General features: G+C 43.2%; 1 protein-coding gene across 2 annotated transcripts in view; it reads left to right on the forward strand.

Annotated features, from left to right (window-relative positions):
* LOC135516539 (amyloid beta A4 precursor protein-binding family B member 1-interacting protein-like) overlaps positions 1–10,927 on the forward strand; it is a 36,011-nt gene extending 25,084 nt beyond the window's left edge. Inside the window, exons 11-14 of one of the 2 annotated variants that reach the window (XR_010451945.1) lie at positions 5,287–5,385; positions 6,744–6,864; positions 7,990–8,126; positions 8,616–8,693. Coding sequence is in view for 1 of the 2 variants with exons in the window: in XM_064940896.1 (XP_064796968.1) it covers positions 5,287–5,385; positions 6,744–6,864; positions 8,616–8,704 (309 nt within the window). In the remaining variant the exon portion in view is untranslated. Of the gene's footprint in view, positions 1–5,286; positions 5,386–6,743; positions 6,865–7,989; positions 8,127–8,615 lie in introns of both variants that reach the window. The other variant, XM_064940896.1, reaches the window with a different exon arrangement.
* Positions 10,928–25,291: the final 14,364 nt, after the last annotated feature.

A 25,291-nucleotide genomic window follows, 5' to 3' on the forward strand; every position in this document is an offset into this window, starting at 1 on the left:
GGGCAGTTGAGGTGGGCTTGGTCTAGTAGAGCTGTGCTGTGCTGTGATGGGCCGGGTCTGGTAGAGCTTTGCTGAGGCGGGCTGGGTCTTGTTGAGCTATGCTGTGATGGGCAGGGTCTGTCGGATCTGTGCTGTGATGGGCCGAGTCTAGTGGATCTGTGCTGTGATGGGCCGGGTCTGGTAGAGCTGTGCTGTGATGGGCCGGGTCTGGTAGAGCTGTGCTGTGATGGGCTGGGTCCGGTGGATCTGTGCTGTGATTGGCCGGGTCTGGTGGATCTGTGCTGTGACGGGCCGGGTCTGGTAGACCTGTGCTGTGATGGGCCGGGTCTGGTGGATCGGTGCTGTGATTGGCCGGGTCTGGTAGAGCTGTGCTGCGATTGGCCGGGTCTGGTGGATCTATGCTGTGATTGGCCGAGACTGGTAGACCTGTGCTGTGATGGGCCGGGTCTGGTAGACCTGTGCTGTGATGGGCCGGGTCTGGTCTGGTAGACCTGTGCTGTGATGGGCCGGGTCTGGTGGATCGGTGCTGTGATTGGCCGGGTCTGGTAGAGCTGTGCTGCGATGGGCCGGGTCTGGTGGATCTATGCTGTGATTGGCCGAGACTGGTAGACCTGTGCTGTGATGGGCCGGGTCTGGTGGATCTGTGCTGTGATGGGCCGGGTCTGGTTGAGCTGTGCTGAGGCGGACCTGGTCTGGTAGTATGAGAAGGAGTTTGTAGTGGGAATTGAAGAGGGTGGGCAGTGTGACCACCGATGCTCCAAACTGTGCATGGGGCCTCTGACTGTTTGCGGCTTGGGCATAGCTCAGTCTATCTGCATGCAGTTCCTGGGAGAGAAGTGGTGTAGGGTGGTGTGGGGGGCAGCGTTGCTGGCTGTTCTTCTGTCTCTATAAGGCGCCACCGGTTTCAGGTCTAAAGGAGTGTCTTGTTTGTCTCAGGGAGTTGGTGGGTGAGGTGGACTGGCCACGCAGAGCAACTTCCTTTAACACTGTCTCTTTGTACAGCTGTACATTGTCATGAAGACAGTGCAGGCTGAGGGTGGAAAAGTGGGCCATTGCACACAGTCCCGAGAGAGACTGGCATCTTCGCCCTGGATGGTGGCATTATTGGAAGTCTCTCCTCTGCAGCAGGGTAAATATTACTATCTTTGCAAGGGGAAAGATGGTGGAGGCCCTGTCTATCAGTCCCCTTAGTTATGTGGCCACCCTCTCCTGTTGGGCACGCAGGTCATTGGTCCCCAGGTGTGAATGATGATATGGCTTGGTGAGCAAGCTGGGCCACAGTCATGAGCTCCATAGCTCTCAATTCAACTCAATTTCAATTCAAGGGACTTTATTGGCAAGGGAAACATACGTTAACATTGCCAAAGCATATTAAGTAGATCATATACAAAGTGATATAAACAATAAAATGAATATTAAAACATTACACTCACAGAAGTTCCAAAAGAATAAAGACATTACAAATGTCGTACATGTATATATACAGCGTTGTAACGATGTGCAAATGGTACAAGGCTGTATATATACAAAAAAAAGTACAGCAACAAGAGCAACACAATGGTGTTTGTACTTCACTGGTTGCCCTTTTCTGGTGGCAACAGGTCACAAATCTTTCTGCTGTGATGGCACACTGTGGTATTTCCCCCAGTAGCTCTCTCTGTTGTGGGGCACCATAACTTTGACACCTTTTTATTTGGGAAAAGTTGATTCTCTATATAAACTTTCCATTTGAGTCCATCATTAATATAATGTCGGGTTTTTCGTCAAGTCTATGGAGGATGGCAGGAGTGATGGGAGTAATTACAGGCCGTGAGATGGGCATGGAGGGGGTCAGCTGGGTTGGTGTATTGGTTGGTTGGGTTGGTAGGTGAGTTCTGATTCAGCTGTTGGCCTGATCCTGCGTAGTTGTGTGACTCTTTGTAGATGGATGGTGGTGGCTGAGAAATTCCTGCCTTAGGTCATGTACTGTAACTCCTTCTGGAGGTTGTGCATGTGGCCGGTGTTGTCTGGGCTGGACAGTTCCTCTCTAAGACTACGCACTTCCATCCTGAGAGCCTGGTTGTCCTCCTCAACATTTTTCATTGCACACTGCAGCTCCTGGATCTCACCCCTATGCCGACGCACCAGGCTGATCTCCTCCTGTATATGATGCAGGTGTCACGTGTGAGAGAGGCATGCTCAGGGCTGTGTCTGCTGCAGGCGAGGGAGGGAGAGGGACACTGGGGACTACATACTGGGGCACAGAGGGGGGGAGGCTGTTGTAGGTAGTGACAGTGGAGCGGTTTTAAGTTCAGCAAGAAGAGGTTTTATTTGGTCGAAGTAGTAAACAAATTGATCCAGACTGGCCTCCGAACCTTGATCCATCACAGTGCCGTTATTATGAATATGAATGTTACATTTGGGGGTGGAATCGATGTACAGTTGCCTCATTGTTCTGTTTTCTGACATTTTAAGGCCTTATGGAGAGTTGTGTGCCGGCATTAGGATCATCCGTGTTCACTTTTAGGATGAAGTCTGCCCTCAGAGTCTCTGGGGATTCTCTTCTCTTAGCAATTTCTTTTTGAATGTCTTTTTTCATGACTCACTTGTAACATTTTCAGGATATGTGATGGCAAGGTCTCTGAAACAATGCTTAGAGAATGCATCCATATTCATCTCCGTGGTGACCTGTTTTAACAATCCACTCTGCTCTAGAATGTTGTGAAGTGCTTACTTGATGAAAGTGCTTATTTAAAAAATGCACCTAATGATAAATGCACTTTTAAAACAATGCACGTTTTATTAATAGTACAAATAAAGATATTGAATGTGTTTTTCAATGAAATAACACATTACACATAAATTAAGATACTCTCTCAATGTTTGGAATGTTTCTACCTCCTTTCAAAGTGCTATTTTGCTTGTTTGTTCGTCTGAATGCTTGTTTCACTATCAAGGCCTGAACTATCCTCCAGAAATCCCTCAGAGATCCTTTCTCTATCTCCCTCTGTTGGTTTTGTTTGCTTATCTATGTCCTAATTCTTGTTGTTGTCCTTGTTGGGTTTATGGTCCTCCTATCCGATTCCTTCCTTGTGTTGCCTGAGGATTCAGCAGGGGAGTCCAGCAAGAACCAAGTTGATAAATCTCTCAAAATCGCTCCAAGCTATTTCCACAAAAGAAAAGTATCTTCCAATTCTTCTAGATGGGCAGAAGACAGCAATGCAATAACATAATAATTTGTTTTGACAAAGATTGCAATTTAAGGAGGACCCTTTTTCATGCTGCTCATGGAATTGGTTGCTAGGAGATGAATGTCCACAAAGCAGAAAGGCTGGCGGGAGGAGGTGTGGTCAGGTGGGAACATTCTAGCTAATGAGAGGGCAGATACGTGTGTGAGCAACCGACATAACTCCGATATAAAATATTTTTCTCAAAGTTGTCACAAGCGTGAACTTATCTTTCCATTTGTAAAAACCTAAACATTACGAAAGTTCTATTGGATCAAATAAGCTTCATGTGGCAAATTAGCAATAAATGTTGTGGACCATATGACACTCTCTCATAGACGTCCATACAAAAAAAATCCTCACTTGGTCTTATTCTAAACTTAACCCCATTCACCAGTGGTGGCTGGTGGCACTTTAAATCGGGGACGACTTATAGTAATGGCTCGAACAGAATTAATGGAATAGTATAAAACACAGTTTCCTTGTGTTTGGTACCATTCCATTCACCATGCCAACCATTATTCTGAGCCGTCCTCCCCTTACCAGTCTCCTTTGCCGAACCTGCTAAGTAAACTCACCTAAGCTTTGCCGTTTTAGTTCCCCTAACCTTTTTCCATAAATTAACCTAACCTTTATCGTTAGTTCCTCTAACCGCCAATGTAAATGCTCCCTGTATTTCTCCTATGTTGTTACAGTGCAACAAGCAACCTGGTCTCAGAGAAAGAGGTATAATACTATACCTGCTGATTCAGGATCTATGTTTGATAAGTTACATTATCCAATCCGTATGCTATTCAAATCAAATCAAATCAAATTGTATTAGTCACAAGTGCCAAATAAAACAGGTGTAGACCTTAAAATGAAATGCTTATTTACGAGCCCCTAACCAACAATGCAGTTTAAAAATATACGGATAATAAATAAAAGTAACAAGTAATTACGTAATTGTATTGCCGGGTGAGACATGATACTATACTGTACGTCCTATAATTCGTTTGATATTGTACGACCGCTATTACATTCATAATGTAACCTAAAGTAACTTAATATATCATACTAAAATGAGTGCCACAGATTTATGTACAGAATAATACGAATTGCCCTGAGACCACGTTTGAAATATGTTATATGTATGTTAATTCATAAGTATATGGACAGTGTGGATTTCCTATGTTTGACAGGTACTTTGGTGGCTTTTCAATATTGGTTGCTTAATATTTATGTCAGTTACTTGCAGAACCATGTCTGACAATGATCTGTTTTTAAAGGTACATTAAAGAAGTTAACTTAGCGTATATTTAGCGTATATTATAACTGTATGGTTCGTAACAACAACATATGACCAAATTATATTTCTGTCCATTTTGGAGAAAAAAAATATTCCTCACCAGTGTCCCTAAACTCCAAAAGGATTCTTCAGCTGTCCCCATAGAAAGAACCCTTTTTGGTTCCACGTAGAACTCTCTGTGGAAAGGGGCCTACATGGAAGCCTAAAGGGTTCTACCGGAAACCAGAAAAGATTATTCAAAGTGTTCTCCTATGGGGACAGCCAAAGAACTAGATAGCTCCTTTCTTTCTAAGTGTAAAGTCAAAAAGTTAGTAAAAAAATAGTAATCTTCAAATTTGATGGTTCAAAGTTATGGTTCAAATTAGGGCCTTTATTTTTTACTTACCATTTATTATGTGTATGAGAATGTTCAGGCATTCTTAACATGAATGATAAAGGTTCTTAATGCGAGAGGGTTTGAGAACATGGTAGTGCAACCCACATGGATGTAAACATTTCGTTGGACAGTGTATACCATGTGTATCCTGTACGTACGACTAATCAAACATGAAACATGGTAGTGCAATACAAATAGTGCTCCTCTAATGGCTTGACTCAAGTGAGCATTGGCTGCCCCCTGTTGTCTCTTTGATGAACTACAACAACAAAAATACTGGACCACTTGAACAAAGACTGAGAAGTGAATCAAGCATCAATACAGTATTTTGTGACAGACATTGCATGCACAGGAGATGTTGCTCTAAGAGCAGAGATTTACCATCAATGCCATTTGTTCTGTTCTTTTCCCTTCAGCATCCTCAGATCCAGAAGGAGTCCCAATACATCAGATTCCTGTGTTGTGATGATGAGCACACTCTCTCCCTCTGGGTCAACTCCATCAGAGTAGCCAAGGTCAGGCTTTATTGATAGTATTTTCCCACTATCTTGCCAACCTGAGCTGTACTGTGCTGGCTCAGTTATTAGTTATATTCCTTTCACATTATTCTTTCCAGCATGGTCCTAGCAACTCCCACATGAAAAATACTATAGTATACTATATACTGTAGTATTTACAGTAAACTATAGCATAAATACTCATTTAAAAGAAAACGGTAGTATAATACTATAGTAATTCATGTAGTATTTTTGTAGTATACTGAAGTATGTACTGTTGTGTTTTTGCGGAGAATGCTGTAGTATTTACTAGAGTGTCTTTGTTTTATCATATTTGACTTGCTAAAAGAGCAGATTTCCACAATCTGTAGGTAGGTAGGACTGGGTAATTTTTGTATTACATTTTTTATACATTTCTTTACAGGTTAAATGTCACAAGTTAAAATTCAATAATTATTCATTTAAAAAATAGAGAGAGTCAGTCCGTTGGTCAGTCAGTCCACAATGTGTCTGCTTCTTTGTGTTGGGGAAGGGGTGGGATCTGGGCTGGCAGTTGCTGGATGGAGGTGGCAGTTGAGGTTAGTCAGTGCCGTGTCCAGAGTTTTTGCGTGTTTTGTTGCTGGGACCGGGAGAAAACTGGGTTGGTGCTGGTGTTGGGGCCGGGACTGGAAGTCGTGCTGAGGTTGAAAACTGGGGGGGTGGGCAGGAACCAGGAACTGGGTCAGGATCTGGGTCTGTAGAGGGGAGGAGGACAACCTGTGAAGCAAGCAGAAACACAAGCGAGCCCTAGACCCAATGGTGGTACTTCCCAGTGGTCTGCTCACTCCAGATGAAGGTTAGATCTTTGATCCCTCCTCCGCGCCTCTTCCGGTGTTCTGGTATGGGGGTTGGGTCTGGATCTGTAGCAGAGGTAGAATTAAGGTCTGAACAGAACTGGACAATAGTTTGTGCCAGGTGTGATATCCCTCTTTAACAGCTCAGGCTAATGTTCCTATCAACCCAGTAAGGCCAGCAGGCTAATATCTTTTTATTGGTATGTAACTGTAATGAATGTTCTAATGTTAACTTTTTTTCTACTGCATTTAAACACTACTTTAAACGTGTACTACAACTAAATTTCCCCATGGGGACAATGACATCAGTAAAGAGAGTTCAGAGCTTGTGTTCTTCTCTACAACCTGTAGGGAACACAACATTTGGTCTTTACTTGGGATGTAGGTTTCTCAGGTTCCATTTATCTAATATTAGGGTTTGGTTGAATATCTGATAACATTCAGTATCAAAAATATGCAAAAGTAGAGAAAATTCAAAAGGTGGCAAATACTTCCCCATTGCACTGTATGTTTTGTGTACCTATTGTATCTATGTTTGTTTAGTATGGGGCCACCCTGTACAAGAACTACCAGATGGCAGTGAGGAGAGCATCAACCATCAGCTCCACTCTGCACCTGACTAGTCTGCCTGCCTCCAGCCCTTCCACACCTACTGTGCACAGAGGTGACACAATTACAGTTGAAGTCGGACGTTTACGTACACCTTCGCCAAATACATTTAAACTCAATTTTTCACAATTCCTGACATCTAATCCAAGTAAAAATGATCTGTCTGCGGTTCGTTAGGATCACCAATTTATTTTAAGAATGTGAAATGTCAGTATAATAGTAGAGAGAAATATTTACTTCAGCTTTTACTTCTTTCATCGCATTCCCAGTGGGTCAGAAGTTAACATACACTCAATTGGTATTAGGTAGCATTGCCTTTAAATTGTTTAACTTGGGTCAAACGTTTTGGGTGGCCTTCCACAAGCTTCCCACATAGGTTGGGTGAATTTTGGCCCATTCCTCCTGACAGTGCTGGTGTAACTGAGGTTTGTAGGCCTCCTTGCTCACACACACGTTTTCAGTTCTGCCCACAAATTTTGTATGGGATTGAGGTCAGGGCTTTATGATGGCCACTCCAATACCTTGACTTTGTTGTCATTAAGCCATTTGGCCACAACTTTGGCAGTATGCTTGGAGTCATTGTCCATTTGGAAGACCCATTTGCAACCAAGCTTTAACTTCCTGACTGATGTTGCTTCAGATGTTGTTCAATATATCCGCATCATTTTCTTCCCTCATGATTCCATCTATTTTGTGAAGTGCACCAGCATCTCCTGCAGCAAAGCATCCCCACAACATAATGCTGCCACCCCCCATGCTTCCCGGTTGGGATGGTGTTCTTCAGTTTGCAAACCTCCCCCTTTTTCCTCCAAACATAACGATGGTCATTTTGACCAGAGGACATTTCTCCAAAACGTACAATCTTTGTAACCATGTGCAGTTGCAAACTGTAGTCTGGCTTTTTTATGGCGGTTTTGGAGCAGTGGCTTCTTCCTTGATGAGCGGCCTTTCAGGTTGTCGATTTAGGACTCGTTTTACTGTGGATATAGATACTTTGTATCCATTTCCTCCAGCATCTTCACAAGGTCCTTTGCTGTTGTTCTGGGATTGGTTTGCACTTTTCGCACAAAAGTACGTTCATCTCTATGAGACAGAACATGTCTCCTTCCTGAGCAGTATGATAGCTGTGTGGTCCCATGGTGTATATACCTGCTATTCATCTGTACTATTGTTTGTACAGATGAACATGGTGCCTTCAGGCGTTTGGAAATTGCTCCCAAGGATGAACCAGACTTGTGGAGGTCTACAATTTTTTTCTGAGGTCTTGGCTGATTTCTTTTTCCCATGATGTCAAGCAAAGAGGCACTGAGTTTGAAGGTAGGCCTTGAAATACATCCACATGTACACCTTCAATTGACTCAATTGGAAGCTTCTAAAGCCATGACATACTTTTCTGCAATTTTCCAAGCTGTTTAAAGGCACAGTAAACTTAGTGTATCTAAACTTCTGACCCACTGGATGTCCTAACTGACTTGCTAAAAACTAGTTTGTTAACAAGAAATTTGTGAAGTGGTTGAAAAATCTGTTTTAATGACTCCAACATAAGTGTATGTAAACTTCTGACATCAACTGTACGCACATCCTTATGGGGACTTACCATAACCCCTAACCTTAATCCTAACCCTAATTCTAATCCCTAAACCTAAAATAGCCATTTTCATCCTGTCTGAATTTTCCTTGTTTTTACTATCCTTTTGAGGATTTCTGGTACCCACAAGAATAGTTAAGCAAAAACCACATACAAATGGAATATAATATGGTCAACCCCAAAACATAATCTAAATACTATTGTTTTCTTTCCCTCAGCAAATGGACACACCCCTCAGGAGGACCTCCCTGAACCTCCCCCAGACGTTATTCCCCCGCCCCCTCCTGGTTGGGGCTCTGGAGTCTAGGGAAGGAGCTCCACCCCCTCAATGCACAACCTTTGACTACCATAGGACATTCTCAACCTACCTAAAGACAGGCAGATGGACAATAATATTTTCAATCAGATTTAGGTCAGAACTGAGACTACTAGACTATTTAGGAACACTCAACACCTCTTAGAAAACCATTCTGGTGTATCTTTAGCATTAGAATTTGTGCAATTGTTCCGCAAAAAATATATAACTATCACAGGGTTAGCTATTCAGAAGACTATGGTGGGTTTTCCTCTAACTTTTTACCTGTCCTTTGCTCTTTTCATATTTATTTTGATCCTAACAAACTCCCCAGCCCCTTCCAGCAACAAGCATACCCATAACATGATTCTGCCACCACAATACTAATCTTATTCAAAATGATTCACATCTGTAATGGCTGCCAACAGTGCTTCCATAAATCAAATGAAAATGTATTTGTCACATGCGCTGAATACAACAAGTGTAGACCTTACCGTGAAATGCTTACTTACAAGCCCTTAACCGACAGTGCAGTTCAAGAAGAGGCACCTTATCCTCAAGGTCACCTCAAGGTCGCCTATCCTCTTCACGTTGTACACAAACCTTTGCATCTGCTCTGCAAGCACCGCAACAACTACGCAGTTCAGTTCTCAGACAAAACCGCTGTCCTCGGACTCTTAAACAAAGGCTCTGACACCAACGGCTACAGCTGCGATTGAAGGATTCGTCAGATGGTGTGATGAACACCACCGACAACTGAATGTGAAAAAAACTGAGGAGATGATCCTTGACTGTAAGTCCATTGGAGACTACATCCCCATGGTGGTACATGGAAAGAACATTAAGCAGGTAAACTCATACAAGTACCTGGGGTGCCCATTCACATTTTCTCCTGACACACAAATGGACTGTAAATAGATAACGTTACCATTAGTTTATCCTGACCAGATGGACAGGGCGCATAGGCTGTAAGCAGCTGCTCTTATTAGTAGACTACAGTTGATCAGACTGAAAAATAGTCTCGTTTTCATCCCATACAGCATGTCAGATTTCTAATGTTTAGGTGTAGCCTAGGCTGCTGCAACATTTATATCATGAGTTGTTTCTTGTGTCTGTCCGGAGTGATTATGTGTTATCACCTTTGCTAAATGTATACTGGATGCAAGTGGAAAGCCTACTTGAGCACACGCGAAAAAATGCGCTGCGTCAAACTCTCTCTTTTATCTTTTAATGGATGATGAGATGGAAGCATTGGGAATTCGGAATCGTTTTCGACATGCCAGAAAAGACAGTCAAAAGTTCGATATGTTCAGCAAGTGACGCATCGTAACGTGTAATTAGCTCTGCAAGCTCCTTGTAGTTCCCCTTGTCGGTGGAACTTTCCATCTCAAAATCTTGCAAGGCCAGCAATAGAGGCGGCTTGATGAAAGGCTCCCTGTTTACCAGCTATACTGTTGATACCAGATGCCATTGAACACCCTCACCTTTTCACCCTTCTTCATGAAACTGATCTCAGGCAGAGGTCGACCCTCGCTTTTAATTTGCAGCTTTTCCGTGTACCCCAGAGAATGGAAGGGGTCAACAAAAAGTCCACAACATTTTCGGCATTGCTAATTTTTGGCCATGCTAACGTTACCATTATGGCACAGAAAACGGCACACTCGCTCTGGTAGCTAGCTATAGCTAAATTACTGAAGTTAGCAAGGCAAATGTAAATAAATTGCACAAACTGGACGCAAAAATAAAGTTAAGAAAACAATTGATAATATTTCACCTATGTCTCCTGTAATTTGAAAAAACTCATTTTAATTGAATAATTTCCAAAAAATGCTCAACTATCACTTTTCACTCTTAATCTCTATCCAACAATGTCCCCAAGCTTCTCAGCACATAGAACCCCCATAATGCTCTGTGGCACAATCCCAATACAAATCATGGGTTCGTTCTTTGATCCTAATTCTATGACTGGATGGACAACATGTCAGTTCATACCTCAAAAGCTTTGATTGGATGGAGGACGTCCTCCAGAAGTAGAATTAAAATGTATGTCTATGGAAGGGGGAGAGGCCTACGAGCATCCTAGGTTTTGTATTGAAGTCAATGTAGCCAGAGGAGGAACACCCAGGAGGATGGACTTTGCTATAAAATTCTGTGGGGGGCTCTTTGACAAGCTCCATTATTATTCCAGTAATTATCCCAGTAATTAAATAATAAAGTTTTGAAGAAATTAAAAAATCTCTCCATTTGATTACAATAATTCCACGACAGTAGGCTTATCCTGGTGTGCCGTTTTGATAACTGTGTAACTCTTTCTAGGACAAGGTGACTTATACCAATATATTTGCCTGCACTTACCCCCCAAAAATGACATGCTAATTAACTGAAAATGTGACTATCGTAAAGAACTACAAACACCATGATGATCTGGACAAAACTGCCAAATCAAGGCAAAGATAAGAATCTTTGGATGATCTATTTAATGTTAGCTAAATTTAGTCATGAATAAATTGGCAAAAGTTCTTTAAATTGACAATTCTGTGAACTGTCTTGTGCACGTTTTAAATTGACACAATACCTATTAGCAAAGGTTTCAGCTACAGATAACACGCAGGAGCTTGCAGGGATTTGTATTTTTGCATGATGTTTACTTTGATGGAATCTGAGAGTAAATAGAGCTGAATATATTGATAAAAGTCACATTGTCTGAGAGATTTACATGGTTATCAAAACATCCCACCAGGCCTACACAAAACACAGCCCTTATGTTCAGTGTTTTTAAAATCCCCTATGGGAAAAATGAATGGTGGAAAAATTATTGGAACCATTTTCCTGTTTGACCGCTAGGATTTATGGGTATTATGACACCTCCACTGTGGGGCTTTATTTGCACCCTGTCACGCCTCCTAGATGGCATCAGCTGAAACTCAGTGCCTCAGTTTGTATGATGGCAATTTGCATATACTCCAGAATGTTATGAAGAGTGATCAGATGAATTGCAAAGTACCTCTTTGCCATGCAAATGTACTGAATCCCCCAAAAACATTTCAACTGCATTTCAGCTCTGCCAGAAAAGGACCAGCTGACATCACGTCAGTGATTCTCTCGTTAACACAGGTGTGAGTGTTGACAAGGACACGGCTGGAGATCACGCTGTCATGCTGATTGAGTTCAAATAACAGACTGGAAGCTTCAAAGGGAGGGTGGTGCTTGGAATCATTGTTCTTCCTCTGTCAACCATGGTTATTTGGAAGGAAACACGTGCCATCATCATTGCTTTGCACAAAAAGGGCTTCACAGGCAAGGATATTGCTGCCAGTAAGATTGCACCTAAATCAATCATTTATCAGATCATCAAGGAGAGCGGTTCAATTGTTGTGAAGAAGGCTTCAGGGCGCCCAAGAAAGTCCAGCAAGCGCCAGGACCGTCTCTTAAAGTTGATTCAGCTGCGGGATGGGGGCACCACTAGTACAGAGCTTGCTCAGGAATGGCAGCAGGCAGGTGTGAGTGCATCTGCATGCACAGTGAGGCAAAGACTTTTGGAGGATGACCTAGTGTTTATTTATCCTTTATTTTACTAGGCAAGTCAGTTAAGAACAAATTCTTATTTTCATTGACGGCCTAGGAACAGTGGGCTAACTGCCTGTTCAGGGGAAAAACAACAAATCAGCTCGGGGATTTGAACTTGCAAGCTTCTGTTTACTAGTCCAACGTTCTAACCACTAGGCTACCCTGCCGTGTCAAGAAAGGCAGCAAAGAAGTCACTTCTCTCCAGGAAAAACATCGGGACAGACTGATATTCTGCAAAAGTTACAGCGATTGGACTGCTGAGGACTGGGGTAAAGTCATTTTCTCTGATGAATCCCCTTTCCGATTGTTTGGGGCATCCGGAGAAAAGCTTGTCCGGAGGAGACAAGGTGAGCGCTACCATCAGTCCTGTGTCATGCCAACAGTAAAGCATCCTGAGACCATTCATGTGTGGGGTTGCTTCTCAGCCAAGGGAGTGTGTTCACTCACAATTTTGACTAAGAACACAGCCATGAATAAAGAATGGTACCAACACATCCTCCGAGAGCAGCTTCTCCCAACCATTCACAAACAGTTTGGTGATGAACAATGCTTTTTCCAGCATGATGGAGCACCTTGCCATAAGGCAAAAGTGATAACTAAGTGGTTCGAGGAACAAAACATTGATATTTTGGGTCCATGGCCAGGAAACTCCCCAGACCTTAATCCCATTGAGAAATTGTGGTCAATCCTCAAGAGACGGATGGACAAACAAAAACCCACAAATTCTGACAAACTCCAAGCATTGATAATGCAAGAATGGGCTGCTATCAGTCAGGATGTTTCCCAGAAGTTAATTGACAGCATGCCAGGGCGGATTGCAGAGGTCTTGAAAAAGTAGGGTCAGCGCTGCAAATATTGACTCTTTGCATCAACTTCTTGTCATTGTCAATAAAAGCCTTTGACAATTATGAAATGCTTATAATTATACTTCAGTATTCCATAGTAACATCTGACAAAAATATCTAAAGACACTGAAGCAGCATACTTTGTGGAAAGCAATATTTGTGTCAATCTCAAAACTTTTGGCCACAACTGTAGACACTTTTATCCAGTAACTTATAGGAGGAATTAGGGTTAAGTGCCTTGTGCAAGGGTACATTGACAGATTTTTCACCTAGTCAGCTCCGAGATTCAAACCAGCGACTTTGCGCTTACTGGCCCAACACTCTTAACTGCTAGGCTACCTGCTGCCTGACATTAATTTATTAATCTTTTGTGTTGGAGTGGGGTATATGATGGGTGTCATGGCTTTCGTCGGATGAAGAAGGAGACCGAGGAACAGCGTGGTAAGTGTTCATGGTAAATGTATTATTCCAAACACTCAAACAAAATAACAGAGTGAAAACCAAAATAGTCCTGCCAAGTGCAGACACTAAACAGAAAATAACTACCCACAAAACCCGAAAAAGGACAACTTATATATGATGCCCAATCAGAGACAACGACAGACACCTGCCTCTGATTGGGAACATAGAAATAAAGAAACTAGAACGCCCACCCTAGTCACACCTTGGCCTAACCAAAATAGAGAATAAAAACCTCTCTATGGCCAGGGAGTGACAATGGGGTATTATTCTCAATCGATTCCATGTATTTATATGGAAGCAGCAGCCCTCTCTATTGTCTCTATTGTATTTCCCCATTTCCCCAAGTATCAAATCATATTAACTATGGGTTGTGAAGACATACAGAACGAAATAAAAATTATTACTTAGGAAAATTTTGTCTCATTTAGAAATGTGGGGTAGTTTGTACACATAAACAAATATATGTCATACAATTTTACATTTTATTTTAAGGCAACAAAATGTGAAGTTTCATGGCGCTCTCTCGCCACCCTCATCATTGACATGCAAAGCACCAGAAGCTGGTTTGTCTTAATAATGCTAAATATATGCTAATATATGCAGAATTCATTATCAATAACTTGAAGTTTGTATATAAACTCATTATTTATTGACGTAACTTTTAATTCAAAAAATGTAATTATCGATATACATTAGAGGGGTTGTTATGTATTTTTACTATTTTCTACATTGCAGAATAATAGTGAAGACATCAAAACTATGAAATGACACATATGGAATCACGTAGTAACCAAATAAGTGTTAAACAGAATTTAAAAAATAAAGAAAAACCCTTGAATGAGTAGGTGTTCTAAAACTTTTGACTGGTAGTGTATATATTATATAAAACATTGAATTATCAATATAAAAATTGGTTCCTCCATTGAAGCCTATGGGGAATTATGGATATATATTTTTTTTAATTATATTGATTAAAAAAATGTTAGAAATTAAATTGTTGATTTTGAAAATAAAATATTTTTCATATAAATAATGTCATGAATCAAATCAAATTGTATTGGTCACATACACATACAATTGAATTCGGAGGTTTACATACACCTTATCCAAATACAATTAAACTCAGTTTTCACAAATCCTGACATTTAATCATCGTAAAAATTCCCTGTCTTAGGTCAGTTAGGATCACCAATTCATTTTAAGACTGTGAAATGTCAGAATAATAGTAGAGAGAATGATTTATTTCAGCTTTTACTTCTTTCATCGCATTGGCAGTGGGTCAGAAGTTTACATACACTCAATTAGTATTTGGTAGCATTGCCTTTAAAATGTTTAACCTGGGTCAAACGTTTTGGGTAGCCTTCCACAAGCTTCCCACAATAAGTTAGGTGCATTTTGGCCCGTGACTCCTGACAGAGCTGGTGTAACTGAGCCAGGTTTGTAGGCCTCCTTGCACACGCTTTTTCAGTTCTTCCCACAAATTTTCTATAGGATTGAGGCTTTGTGATGGCCACTCCAATAGCTTGACTTTGTTATCCTTAAGCCATTTTGCCACAACTTTGGAAGTATGCTTGGGGTCATTGTCCATATCCACATATACACATAATTTCCCACCTCATAATGCTGATCTATTTTGTGAAGTGCACCAGTACCTCCTGCAGCAAAGCACACCCACAACATGATACTGCACCCCCGTGCTTCAAGGTTGGGTTGGGATGGTGTTCTTCGGCTTGCAAGGCTCCCCCTGTCACATTTGTCATAAGGAGTGGACCAAAGCGCAGCGTGATCTGGGTTCCGCATCTTTTTACTTCTAAGTGAAACACACAGCAAAACAATAAACTCAAGTGAAACGTGATGCTAACATAGTGCACACAGGCAACTATACCAAGTCAAGATCCCATAAAGCACAATGTGGAAATGGCTGCCAAAATATGATCCCCAATCAGGGACAACGATAAACAGCTGCCTCTGATTGGGAACCATACCAGGCCAACATAGATCATTAAACACCTAGATGACCCACCCAATCACTGTCACGCCCCAACCAACATAGAGAATAAGCATCTCTCTATGGGCAGGGCGTGACAGTACCCCCCTCCAAAGGTGCGGACCACAAAACCTGACTCAATAGGGGAAGGTCCAGATGGGCATCTACCTCCGGGGGCGGCTCCGGTGCGGGGCGAAGTACCCACTCCGCTCGCAGACGCGGAGTGGGTACTGGTGCGGGGATCGTCGCCGGAAGCTCCAGACCGTGGATCGTCGCCAGTTGGCTCCAAACTGGGAACCCTCGCAGTAGGCTAGGGACTAGGAACCCCCTCTGGAGGCTCTGGACCGCAGACCGTCTCTGGAGGCTCTGGACCGCAGACCGTCGCTGGAGGCGCTGGACCGCGGACCGTCGCTAGTGGTTCCGGACCGCGGACCGTCTCAGGAGGTTAGGGAACGCGGACCGTCTCAGGAGGTTAGGGAACGCGGACCGTTTCAGGAGGTTCCGGAACGCGGACCGTCTCGGGAGGTTCCGGAGCGCGGAGGCGCACTGGAGCCCTGATGCGTGGAACCAGTACAGGTGGCACCAGGCTGGTGACAAGCATCTCAGGGTGAGTGCGAGGAGCAGGAACAGGACGGACCTGACTGGGGACACGCACTTGAGGGAGAGTGTGAGGAGCAGGAACAGGATGCACCTGACTGGGAAAGCGCACTTGAGAGAGAGTGCGAGTAGTAGGCACAGGACGTACCGGGCTGTGGAGACATACCGGAGACCTGGTGCGTATAGCCGGCATCAATGGTACCGGAACTTTAACACACTTCACACGGCAAGTGCGAGGAGCTGGCACAGGACATACTGAGCTGTGAAGGTGCACTGGAGACCTGGTGTGTATAACCGGCATCAATTGTTCCGGAACTTTAACACCCTTCTCAGGATGAGTACCGGGAGCTGAATCAGGTGGCACCAAACTGACAACACTTTCCTTTATTCCAAATTCGTGAATCCTCCACCAACTCAACCCCCATTTCTCTCTCCTCCAAATTCTCCTTCTTCTCCCAGACTGGCTCTGGTTCACTTCTTGGCTCCGCTCCATGTGCCTCCGCCCAAATTTTGGGGGGGTTTCTGTGGCCATCCTCACCGACTTCGTTGCTGTCCCTCCTTCGCTGCTTCCGCCTGCTTCCACGGCAGGCTCTTCTCTCCTGCCACTATGTCGTCCCATGTCCAGGATGCTCTCTCCCTAATCTTGTCCAAAGATCAGGATGCCATTACCTCCTGGGCACGCTGCTTGGTCCGTTGTTGGTGGGATCTTCTGTTACGTTCGTCATAAGGAGTGGACCAAAGCGCAGGTTGATCTGCGTTCCACCTCTTTTTATTTCTAAGTGAAACACACAGCAAAACAAAACAATAAACTCCAACGAAATGTGAAGCTAACATAGTGCTCACAGGCAACAATACAAAGTCAAGATCCCACTTAGCACAATGGGGAAATGGCTGCCTAAATATGATCCCCAATCAGAGACAACGATAAACAGCTGCCTCTGATTGGGTGCCACACCAGACCAACATAGATCATTAAACACCTAGATGACCCACCCTAGTCACTGTTACACCCCAACCAACATAGAGAATAAGCAACACTCTATGGTCAGGGCGTGTGACCCCCTTTTTCCTCCAAACATAACGATGGTCATTATGACCAAACAGTTCAATTTTTGTTTCATCAGACCAGAGGACATATCTCAGAAAAGTACGATCTTTGTACCCATGTGCTGTTGCAAACCATAGTCTGGCTTTTTTATGGCGGTTTTGGGTTATGACGATATAGGACTCGTTTTACTGTGGACATAGATACTTTTGTACCGGTTTCCTCCAGCATCTTCACAAGGTCCTTTGCTGGTGTTCCGGGATTGATTTGCACTTTTTGCACCAAAGTACATTCAACTCTATGACACAGAACGCGTCTCCTTCCTGAGCGGTATGACGGCTGTGTGGTCCCATGGTGTTTATGCTTGCGTACCATTGTTTGTACAGATGAACGTGGTACCTTCAAGTGTTTGGAAATTGCTACCAAGGATGACCAGACTTGTGAATGTCTACAATTTTTTTCTGAGGTCTTGGCTGACTTCTTTTGATTTCCCCATGCGGTCAAGCAAAGAGGCACTGAGTTTGAAGGTAAGCCTTGAAATATATCCACAGGAACACCTCCAATTGAATCAAATTATGTCAATTAGCCTATCAGAATGTAAATGTAGTGAATATAAACTTCTGACCCACTGGAATTGTGATTAAGTGAATTATAAGTGAAATAATGTAGCGAAATGCTTGTAAGTTAAAATATGTGTGTGTTAAATATATGTTATAACGGCTTTCCATACTTACATTATCCATTAATTTGTTCAGATGCACAATAACCACCTCATCAAGGAGTCCTGTGGCTGCATTGATTGCGATGTGCTCGTGGGGCGTTTAAGCCCTGAACGATACCTGATAGGCAACTATGTCTACCAGGCTGCGTGTCGCCCCCAAGACCACAGCCAATTGCATGCAAGGAACAATGCAGCTAACTTGGCTATTCTTGTAACATGGCTAGTTAGCTTGGTAGTCTTGTTATCTAACTAGCAAACTAGCTTGTTATCTGTGCTGGTTGTTAGCTTGCTTACCTGATATGTGTATAATTATAAGGGACACTTCATGTTTTGTGGATATTATTACAATTTACAGTGGGTGAGCTCCATTCTTGACAGGCTGATCAGATTCAGTTTCAGCCTCAGATGCTGATAAGTCAGGATGCTGCCTTATAGGCTGTTTCATAGGTCAAATTTCTTTATAGGCAGATGCTGTTATCTATTATACAAGCTAACAACCAGAATAGAAAATAGCTAGATAGCTAACAATACTACCTAGCTAACTAGCTCGCTCGTTCACAACACTAGCCAAATTAGCTGTGTTGTTGCTTACATGCAAGTAGCTATCGTAATGCGGGTGACACAGACTGGGAGATAGGGTTGCCTGTCAGGAATAGTTAGGGGCTTAAATGCCCCACAAAGGCTTAGCTGTCCCATGAGCTCTTAGCTCAAGGTAAGAGCTTGCTAACATTCTAACTTATAAACTGATAATGAGCTCCACACAAATGAAAGCATGATGTTAGCATGAAATGTACCATCCCTTAGTGCAGCAATCAACAAATACATTAATCCACCATGGGCTCTGCCATCTCAGCCATACTGTCAATCTATCATCAATACATCCACTCATATCACCTCTACTCCACACACAGAGACGAGTACAAAGCTCTCCCTCGCCCTCCATTTGGTAACTCTGACCACTACTCTATCCTCATGATTCCTGCTTACAAGCACAAATTAAAGCAGGAAGCACCAGTGACTCGGTCTATAAAAAGTGGTCAGATGAAGCAGATGCTAAACTACAGGACTGTTTTGCTATCACAGACTGGAACATGTTCGGGGATTCCTCTGATGGCATTGAGGAGACACCACATCAGTCAATGGCTTTATCAATAAGTGCATCGAGGACGCCGTCCCCACAGTGACTGTACGTACATACCCCAACCAGAGGCCATGGATTACAGGCAACATTCACACTGAGCTAAAGGGTAGAGCTGCCGCTTTTAAGGTGCGGGATTCTAACCCGGAAACTTACAAGAAATCCTGCTATGCCCTGCGACAAACCATCAAACTTGCACAGCGTCAATACATGACTAAGATTGAATCATACTACTCACGCTCCGACGCTCGTTTTACGTGGCAGGGCTTGCAAACTATTACAGACTACAAAGGGAAGCAAAGCCGCGAGCTGCCCAGAGACACAAGCCTACTGGATGAGCTAAACCACTTCGATGCTCGCTTCGAGGCAAGCAACACCGAGGCATGCATGAGAGCATAAGCTGTTCCGGACGACTGTGTGATCACGCTCTCCGTAGCCGTCGTGAGTAAGCCCTTTAAACAGGTCAATACACACAAGGCTGCGCGGCCAGATGGATTACCAGGACGTGTGCTCCGGGCATGTGCTGACCAACTGGCAGGTGTCTTCACTGACATTTTCAACATGTCCCTGATTGAGTCTGTAACACCAACATGTTTCAAGCAGACCACAATAGTCCCTGTGCCCAAGAACACAAAGGCAACCTGCCAAAATTACTACAGACCCGTGGCACTCACGTCCGTAGCTATGAAGTACTTTGAAAGGCTGGTCATGGCTCACATCAACACCATCATCCCAGAAACCCTAGACCCACTCCAATTTGCATACCGCCACAACATATCCACAGATGATGCAATCTCTATTGTACTCCACACTGCCCTTTCCCACCTGGACAAAAGGAACACTTATGTGAGAATGCAATTCATTGACGACAGCTCAGCGTTCAGCACCATACTACCCTCAAAGCTCATCACAAAGCCAACACATCTGCCAATCTGATCCTGAACACTGGAGGCCCCCAGGGGTGCGTGCTCAGTCCCCTCCTGTACTCAAATCAAATCAAATTTATTTATATAGCCCTTCGTACTTCAGCTGATATCTCAAAGTGCAGTACAGAAACCCAGCCTAAAACCCCAAACAGCAAGCAATGCAGGTGTAGAAGCATGGTGGCTAGGAACAACTCCCTAGAAAGGCCAAAACCTAGAAAGAAACCTAGAGAGGAACCAGCCTATGTGGGGTGGCCAGTCCTCTTCTGGCTGTGCCGGGTGGAGATTATAACAGAACATGGCCAAGATGTTCAAATGTTCATAAATGACCAGCATGGTCCAATAATAATAAGGCAGAACAGTTGAAACTGGAGCAGCAGCACGGCCAGGTGGACTGGGGACAGCAAGGAGTCATCATGTCAGGTAGTCCTGAGGCATGGTCCTAGGGCTCCGGTCTTCTGAGAGAGAGAAAGAAAGAGAGAAAGAGAGAATTAGAGAGAGCACATTAAAATTCACACAGGACACCGAATAGGACAGGAGAAGTACTCCAGATATAACAAACTGACCCTAGCCCCCCGACACATAAACTACTGCAGCATAAATACTGGAGGCTGAGACAGGAGGGGTCAGGAGACACTGTGGCCCCATCCGAGGACACCCCCGGACAGGGCCAAACAGGAAGGATATAACCCCACCCACTTTGCCAAAGCACAGCCCCCACACCACGAGAGGGATATCTTCAACCACCAACTTACCATCCTGAGACAAGGCTGAGTATAGCCCACAAAGATCTCCGCCATGGCACAACCCAAGGGGGGGCGCCAACCCAGACAGGATGATCACATCAGTGACTCAACCCACTCAGGTGACGCACCCCTCCCAGGGACGAGGCAGAAAATCTCAGTGGAAAGAGGGGAACCGGCCAGGCAGAGACAGCAAAGGGCGGTTCGTTGCTCCAGAGCCTTTCCGTTCACCTTCCCACTCCTGGGCCAGACTACACTCATTCATATGACCCACTGAAGAGATGAGTCTTCAGTAAAGACTTAAAGGGTGAGACCGAGTTTGCGTCTCTGACATGGGTAGGCAGATCGTTCCATAAAAATGGAGCTCTATAGGAGAAAGCACTCCCTGTTCACCCACGACTGCAAGGCCAGGCACGACTCCTTCACCATCATTAAGTTTGCAGACTACACAACAGCCTATAGGGAGGAGGTCAGAGACTTGGCCGGGTGGTGCCAGAATAACAACCTATCCCTCAACGTAACCAAGACTAAGGAGATGATTGTGGACTACAGGAAAAGGAGGACCGAGCACGCCTCCATTCTCATTTACGGGCTGTAGTGGAGCAGGTTGAGAGCTTCAAGTTCCTTGGTGTCCACATCACCCACAAACTAGAATGGTCCACTACAGAAAGTAGTGTGATCGGCCCAGTACATCACTGGGGCTAAGCTGCCTGCCATCCAGGACCTCCACATCAGGCGGTGTCAGAGGAAGGCCCTAAAGATTGTCAAGACCCCAGCCACCCCAGTCATAAAATGTTCTCTTTACTACCACATGGCAAGTGGTACCGGAGTGCTAAGTCTAGGACAAAAAGGCTTCTCAACAGTTTTTACACCCAAGCCATAAGACTCCTGAACAGGTAATCAAATGGCTAACCAGGCTGTCTGCATTGTGTCCCACCACCCACCACCCGCAACCCCTCTTTATGCAACTGCTACTCTCTGTTCATCATATATGCATAGTCAATTTAACCATATCGACATGTACATACTCCCTCAATCAGCCTGACTAACCAGTTTCTGTATGTCGCCTCGCTACTTTGATTTGATTTGAAAATAACTTTTGTATTGTAGTGATCATCAAATAACTAAGTTGTGATCTCTCTGGATTTCCGTACAGTTCCACCTCCAAAACTGTCTAAACAACCGCTATGCCACTGGAAAGGAAATCTTTGTAGCCAAACAAAAATGTGCATTATGTTGGTATTAAGCTTTTTCATCATAGGTCATGTAGCCACTCCCTTTTCAAAAATGGAGATAAACTGGGCTAAGATAGATCAATCCCTATAGTATTATTACATGTTGAATGGCAGATAAACATGCCTTTGGCATAGTGCTTAATATACAGTATGTATATCGTTAAAACTCCTGTTACTATCTGACAGTTAACAATGAACCTTATTGTTCGTCATTGATCTTACTTAAATAAAAAATTATGTAGAGTTGCTATGGTTAGTATTTGCAATAAAGTGGTTAAGTTGTGTGTGTGTGTCTGTTTGGATGTGTGTTTGTGTCAGTGGCAGTCGGTGCCGTTTAAGAATTATAAGCATGGCCTTATTTCTATTATAGCATATTGGATGACTGATGACTGTCATTCATATTCCATTCACCTAGCTCAATGTAACATTGATAGGTTTTTACTACTACATGATACTCAAATTTTCCCTGTACCCATGAGGTTGCTACAACCTAGCCTATGAATGAAAGTTTAAAATGTAGGTGCACAGGTCGAGAGACCTGGCTGCATCTTGGTTGCATCTAGCTGATCTAGGGTATCATCATCAGTCCAACAGTTGCAAACGAGAGTTTCTATTGGACAAATCCAGGTATGTTTATCCCCATTTCGTCCGTTTGCTCGATGGAATGAATACACCCCTGGATCACACGCAATCCATTCACTTTCATAGTAGTCACATGATCATGATCACTTTGCTCGTTGTATATATGATTCTTTCTCGCAACCATCTATGCGCTCTCGTCCTGTCACCTTTTCCCTTCACTTGTAGACTTCAGTGCACATCATATCAGCTGTCTGTGACCAGGCAAAAAAAACGTTCCATGCCAAACCTTCCTATCATGACTGCTAACTGCTACACATAGCCTACATCATTGTCACATCATAGTCAACTAGAACTACTAGAACTAAGGCTTTAGTAAACCTGCTACAATCTTGCAGTACAGTGTACAGCCCGGAAGCACTTTAGCTGTTACACCGGCAGGCACCGGAGGCAATAAATTAATAAAACCAAAAGCTTACTTTGACTTGGAAGAGTTCCAGTGTCAGATGCCCATAGCCAGTTAGCTAACATAGCATCCCTCTCTGTTTGAGCCAGGTGTTTGAGTATGTTCAACTAGCTAGCTGCATTTGCTAGCTAAGTGAAAGCAACATTAAGAAAAATACAACCAAATATAGCTAGCTGGCGCTCTCTCTCGCTCTTCCTTAATTTTGGAAGAAAACGAATTTGTTCAAAACCGTTCAACAATTTCTCTCTCCCTTTGAGTCAACTACTCATCACGCTTTATGCACTGCAGTGCTAGCTAGCTGTAGCTTATGATTTCAGTAGTAGATTTATTCTACGATCCTTGATTGGATGGACAACATGTCAGTTCATTTTGCAAGAGCTCTGATAGTTTGGAGGACGTTGTCACTCCCTGACCTTAGAGAGCTTTTTTTATGTCTCTTTTTGGTTTGGTCAGGGTGTGATTTGGGTGGGCATTCTATGTCCTTTATTTCTATGATTTGTGTTTCTATGTGTTGGCCGGGTATGGTTCTCAATCAGGGACAGCTGTCTATCTTTGTCTCTTATTTGGAATCATACTTAGGTAGCCCTTTTTCCCTCCTTTTAGTGTGCGTAGTTATCTTTGTTAGTGGCACTATAGCCCTGTAAGCTTCACGGTTGTTTTTCGTTTGTTGTTTTGTTGGCGACATTTTCTATAATAAAAAGGAATATGTATGCTCACCACGCTGCACATTGGTCCACTTCTTACGACGCCCGTAACAGACGTCCTCCGGAAGTTGTCATAATTACTGTGTAAGACAGGGCTGCCCAACCCTCTTCCCGGAGATCTACTGTCCTGTAGGTTTTCAGTCCAACCCTAATTTAGCGTATCTGATTCAGCCAGCTATAGTCTTGTTGAGCAGCTAATAAGTAGAATCAGGTGTGTTAAATTAGGGTTGGACTAAAATCCCACAGGATGGTAGATCTCCAGGAAGAGGATTGGACAGCCCTGGTGTAAATCTATGGAAGGGCTTGAGAAACATGAGCCTCCTTGGTTTTGTATTGAAGTCAATGTATCCAGAGGACAGAAGCTAGCTGTCCTCCGGCTACACCATGGTGCTACCCTACATAGTGCTGCTGAGGCTACTGTAGACCTTCATTGCAAAACATTCTGTGTTTTAATCAATTATTTGGTGAATTATTTGGTGATGTGAATATTGTATATTTTTATGTGCGTGTGTGTGTTTGTGTATGTGTGTGTGTGGCTTTATGGGCAGTATTATCTGGTGTTAATTTGTTTGCCAAAAAGCCATAGAAAGTCATTGAATTTCCAATGCTGTTCTTTAACTGTCCCAAGGAGAAATCCCCCACCAAAGACCAGCTTCATTTGTTGTTTCGGCGAGCTGTTTATTACAAAAGGACTGTACATACATTTCAATTAACACATTATATATACAAACCAAGAGGAAAGAAGACAAATCAGATTATGTTCCCATGAACATTTAAGTTACAGATCATCACTTTTTCCACATTTCATATAAGAAAACAGACATAAAATCAAGATGCCTTGAGCCCTGGTGCCCTGAAATGTTTTAGGTTTTTAGTGGTAAACGTACATGCAATGTTCTGCTGCATGTGAGTGGTTGTCTCATATTTTTCTAGGAAAATATAAATAAATAAAAACACACACCGCTACTTAACCATGTACAGCAGTCTTAGACAAAGTATTTCAAAACAACAAAATGTAATGCTAAAAATGCTTAGGTAGGAAAAGTAGTTTTTTCTCTCACAAAAATGACCAAAAATGATGGAAGAGTTAAAAGTACAGTCAATAACTGGATGTAGTGGCAAATTATTATTCTCAGTAAAAAATGTATGCATACATTGAGGTTGAATACTGTTTGTGTTGAAGATTTTCTCCCCAATTTCATGGTATCCAATTGGTAATTACAGTCTTGTCTCGTCGAGCCAAAAAGCCAAACAAACGTCTGTACAAAGCAATGCTCCGAACAAAAACGGATTTTGTCATGTCTGAGTCTTTAATTAATAAAAAAAAAGCCACAATAACAGAGTATACTATATTTGGAACCAGGGGACAACATGTTTCTCTCTCTCTCTCTGCTTTCTCTTTCTCTCTTACTTTCATTCTCTCTCTCTCTCTCCTCCACTGTCTCTCACTCTAGTTCTTTTTCATTCTTTCTCTCTCACACACACTTTCCCTCTCTTTCTTTCTCTCTTTATCCCTTTCTCTCTCCCTCCCATTCTCTTTCACTAGGTCGAGGGCTGTGCGTCCTCAGAAAAAAAAACAGACCAGGC

This window comes from Oncorhynchus masou, chromosome 3 (genome assembly GCF_036934945.1).
Source record: "Oncorhynchus masou masou isolate Uvic2021 chromosome 3, UVic_Omas_1.1, whole genome shotgun sequence".
Lineage (NCBI taxonomy): Eukaryota > Metazoa > Chordata > Actinopteri > Salmoniformes > Salmonidae > Oncorhynchus > Oncorhynchus masou.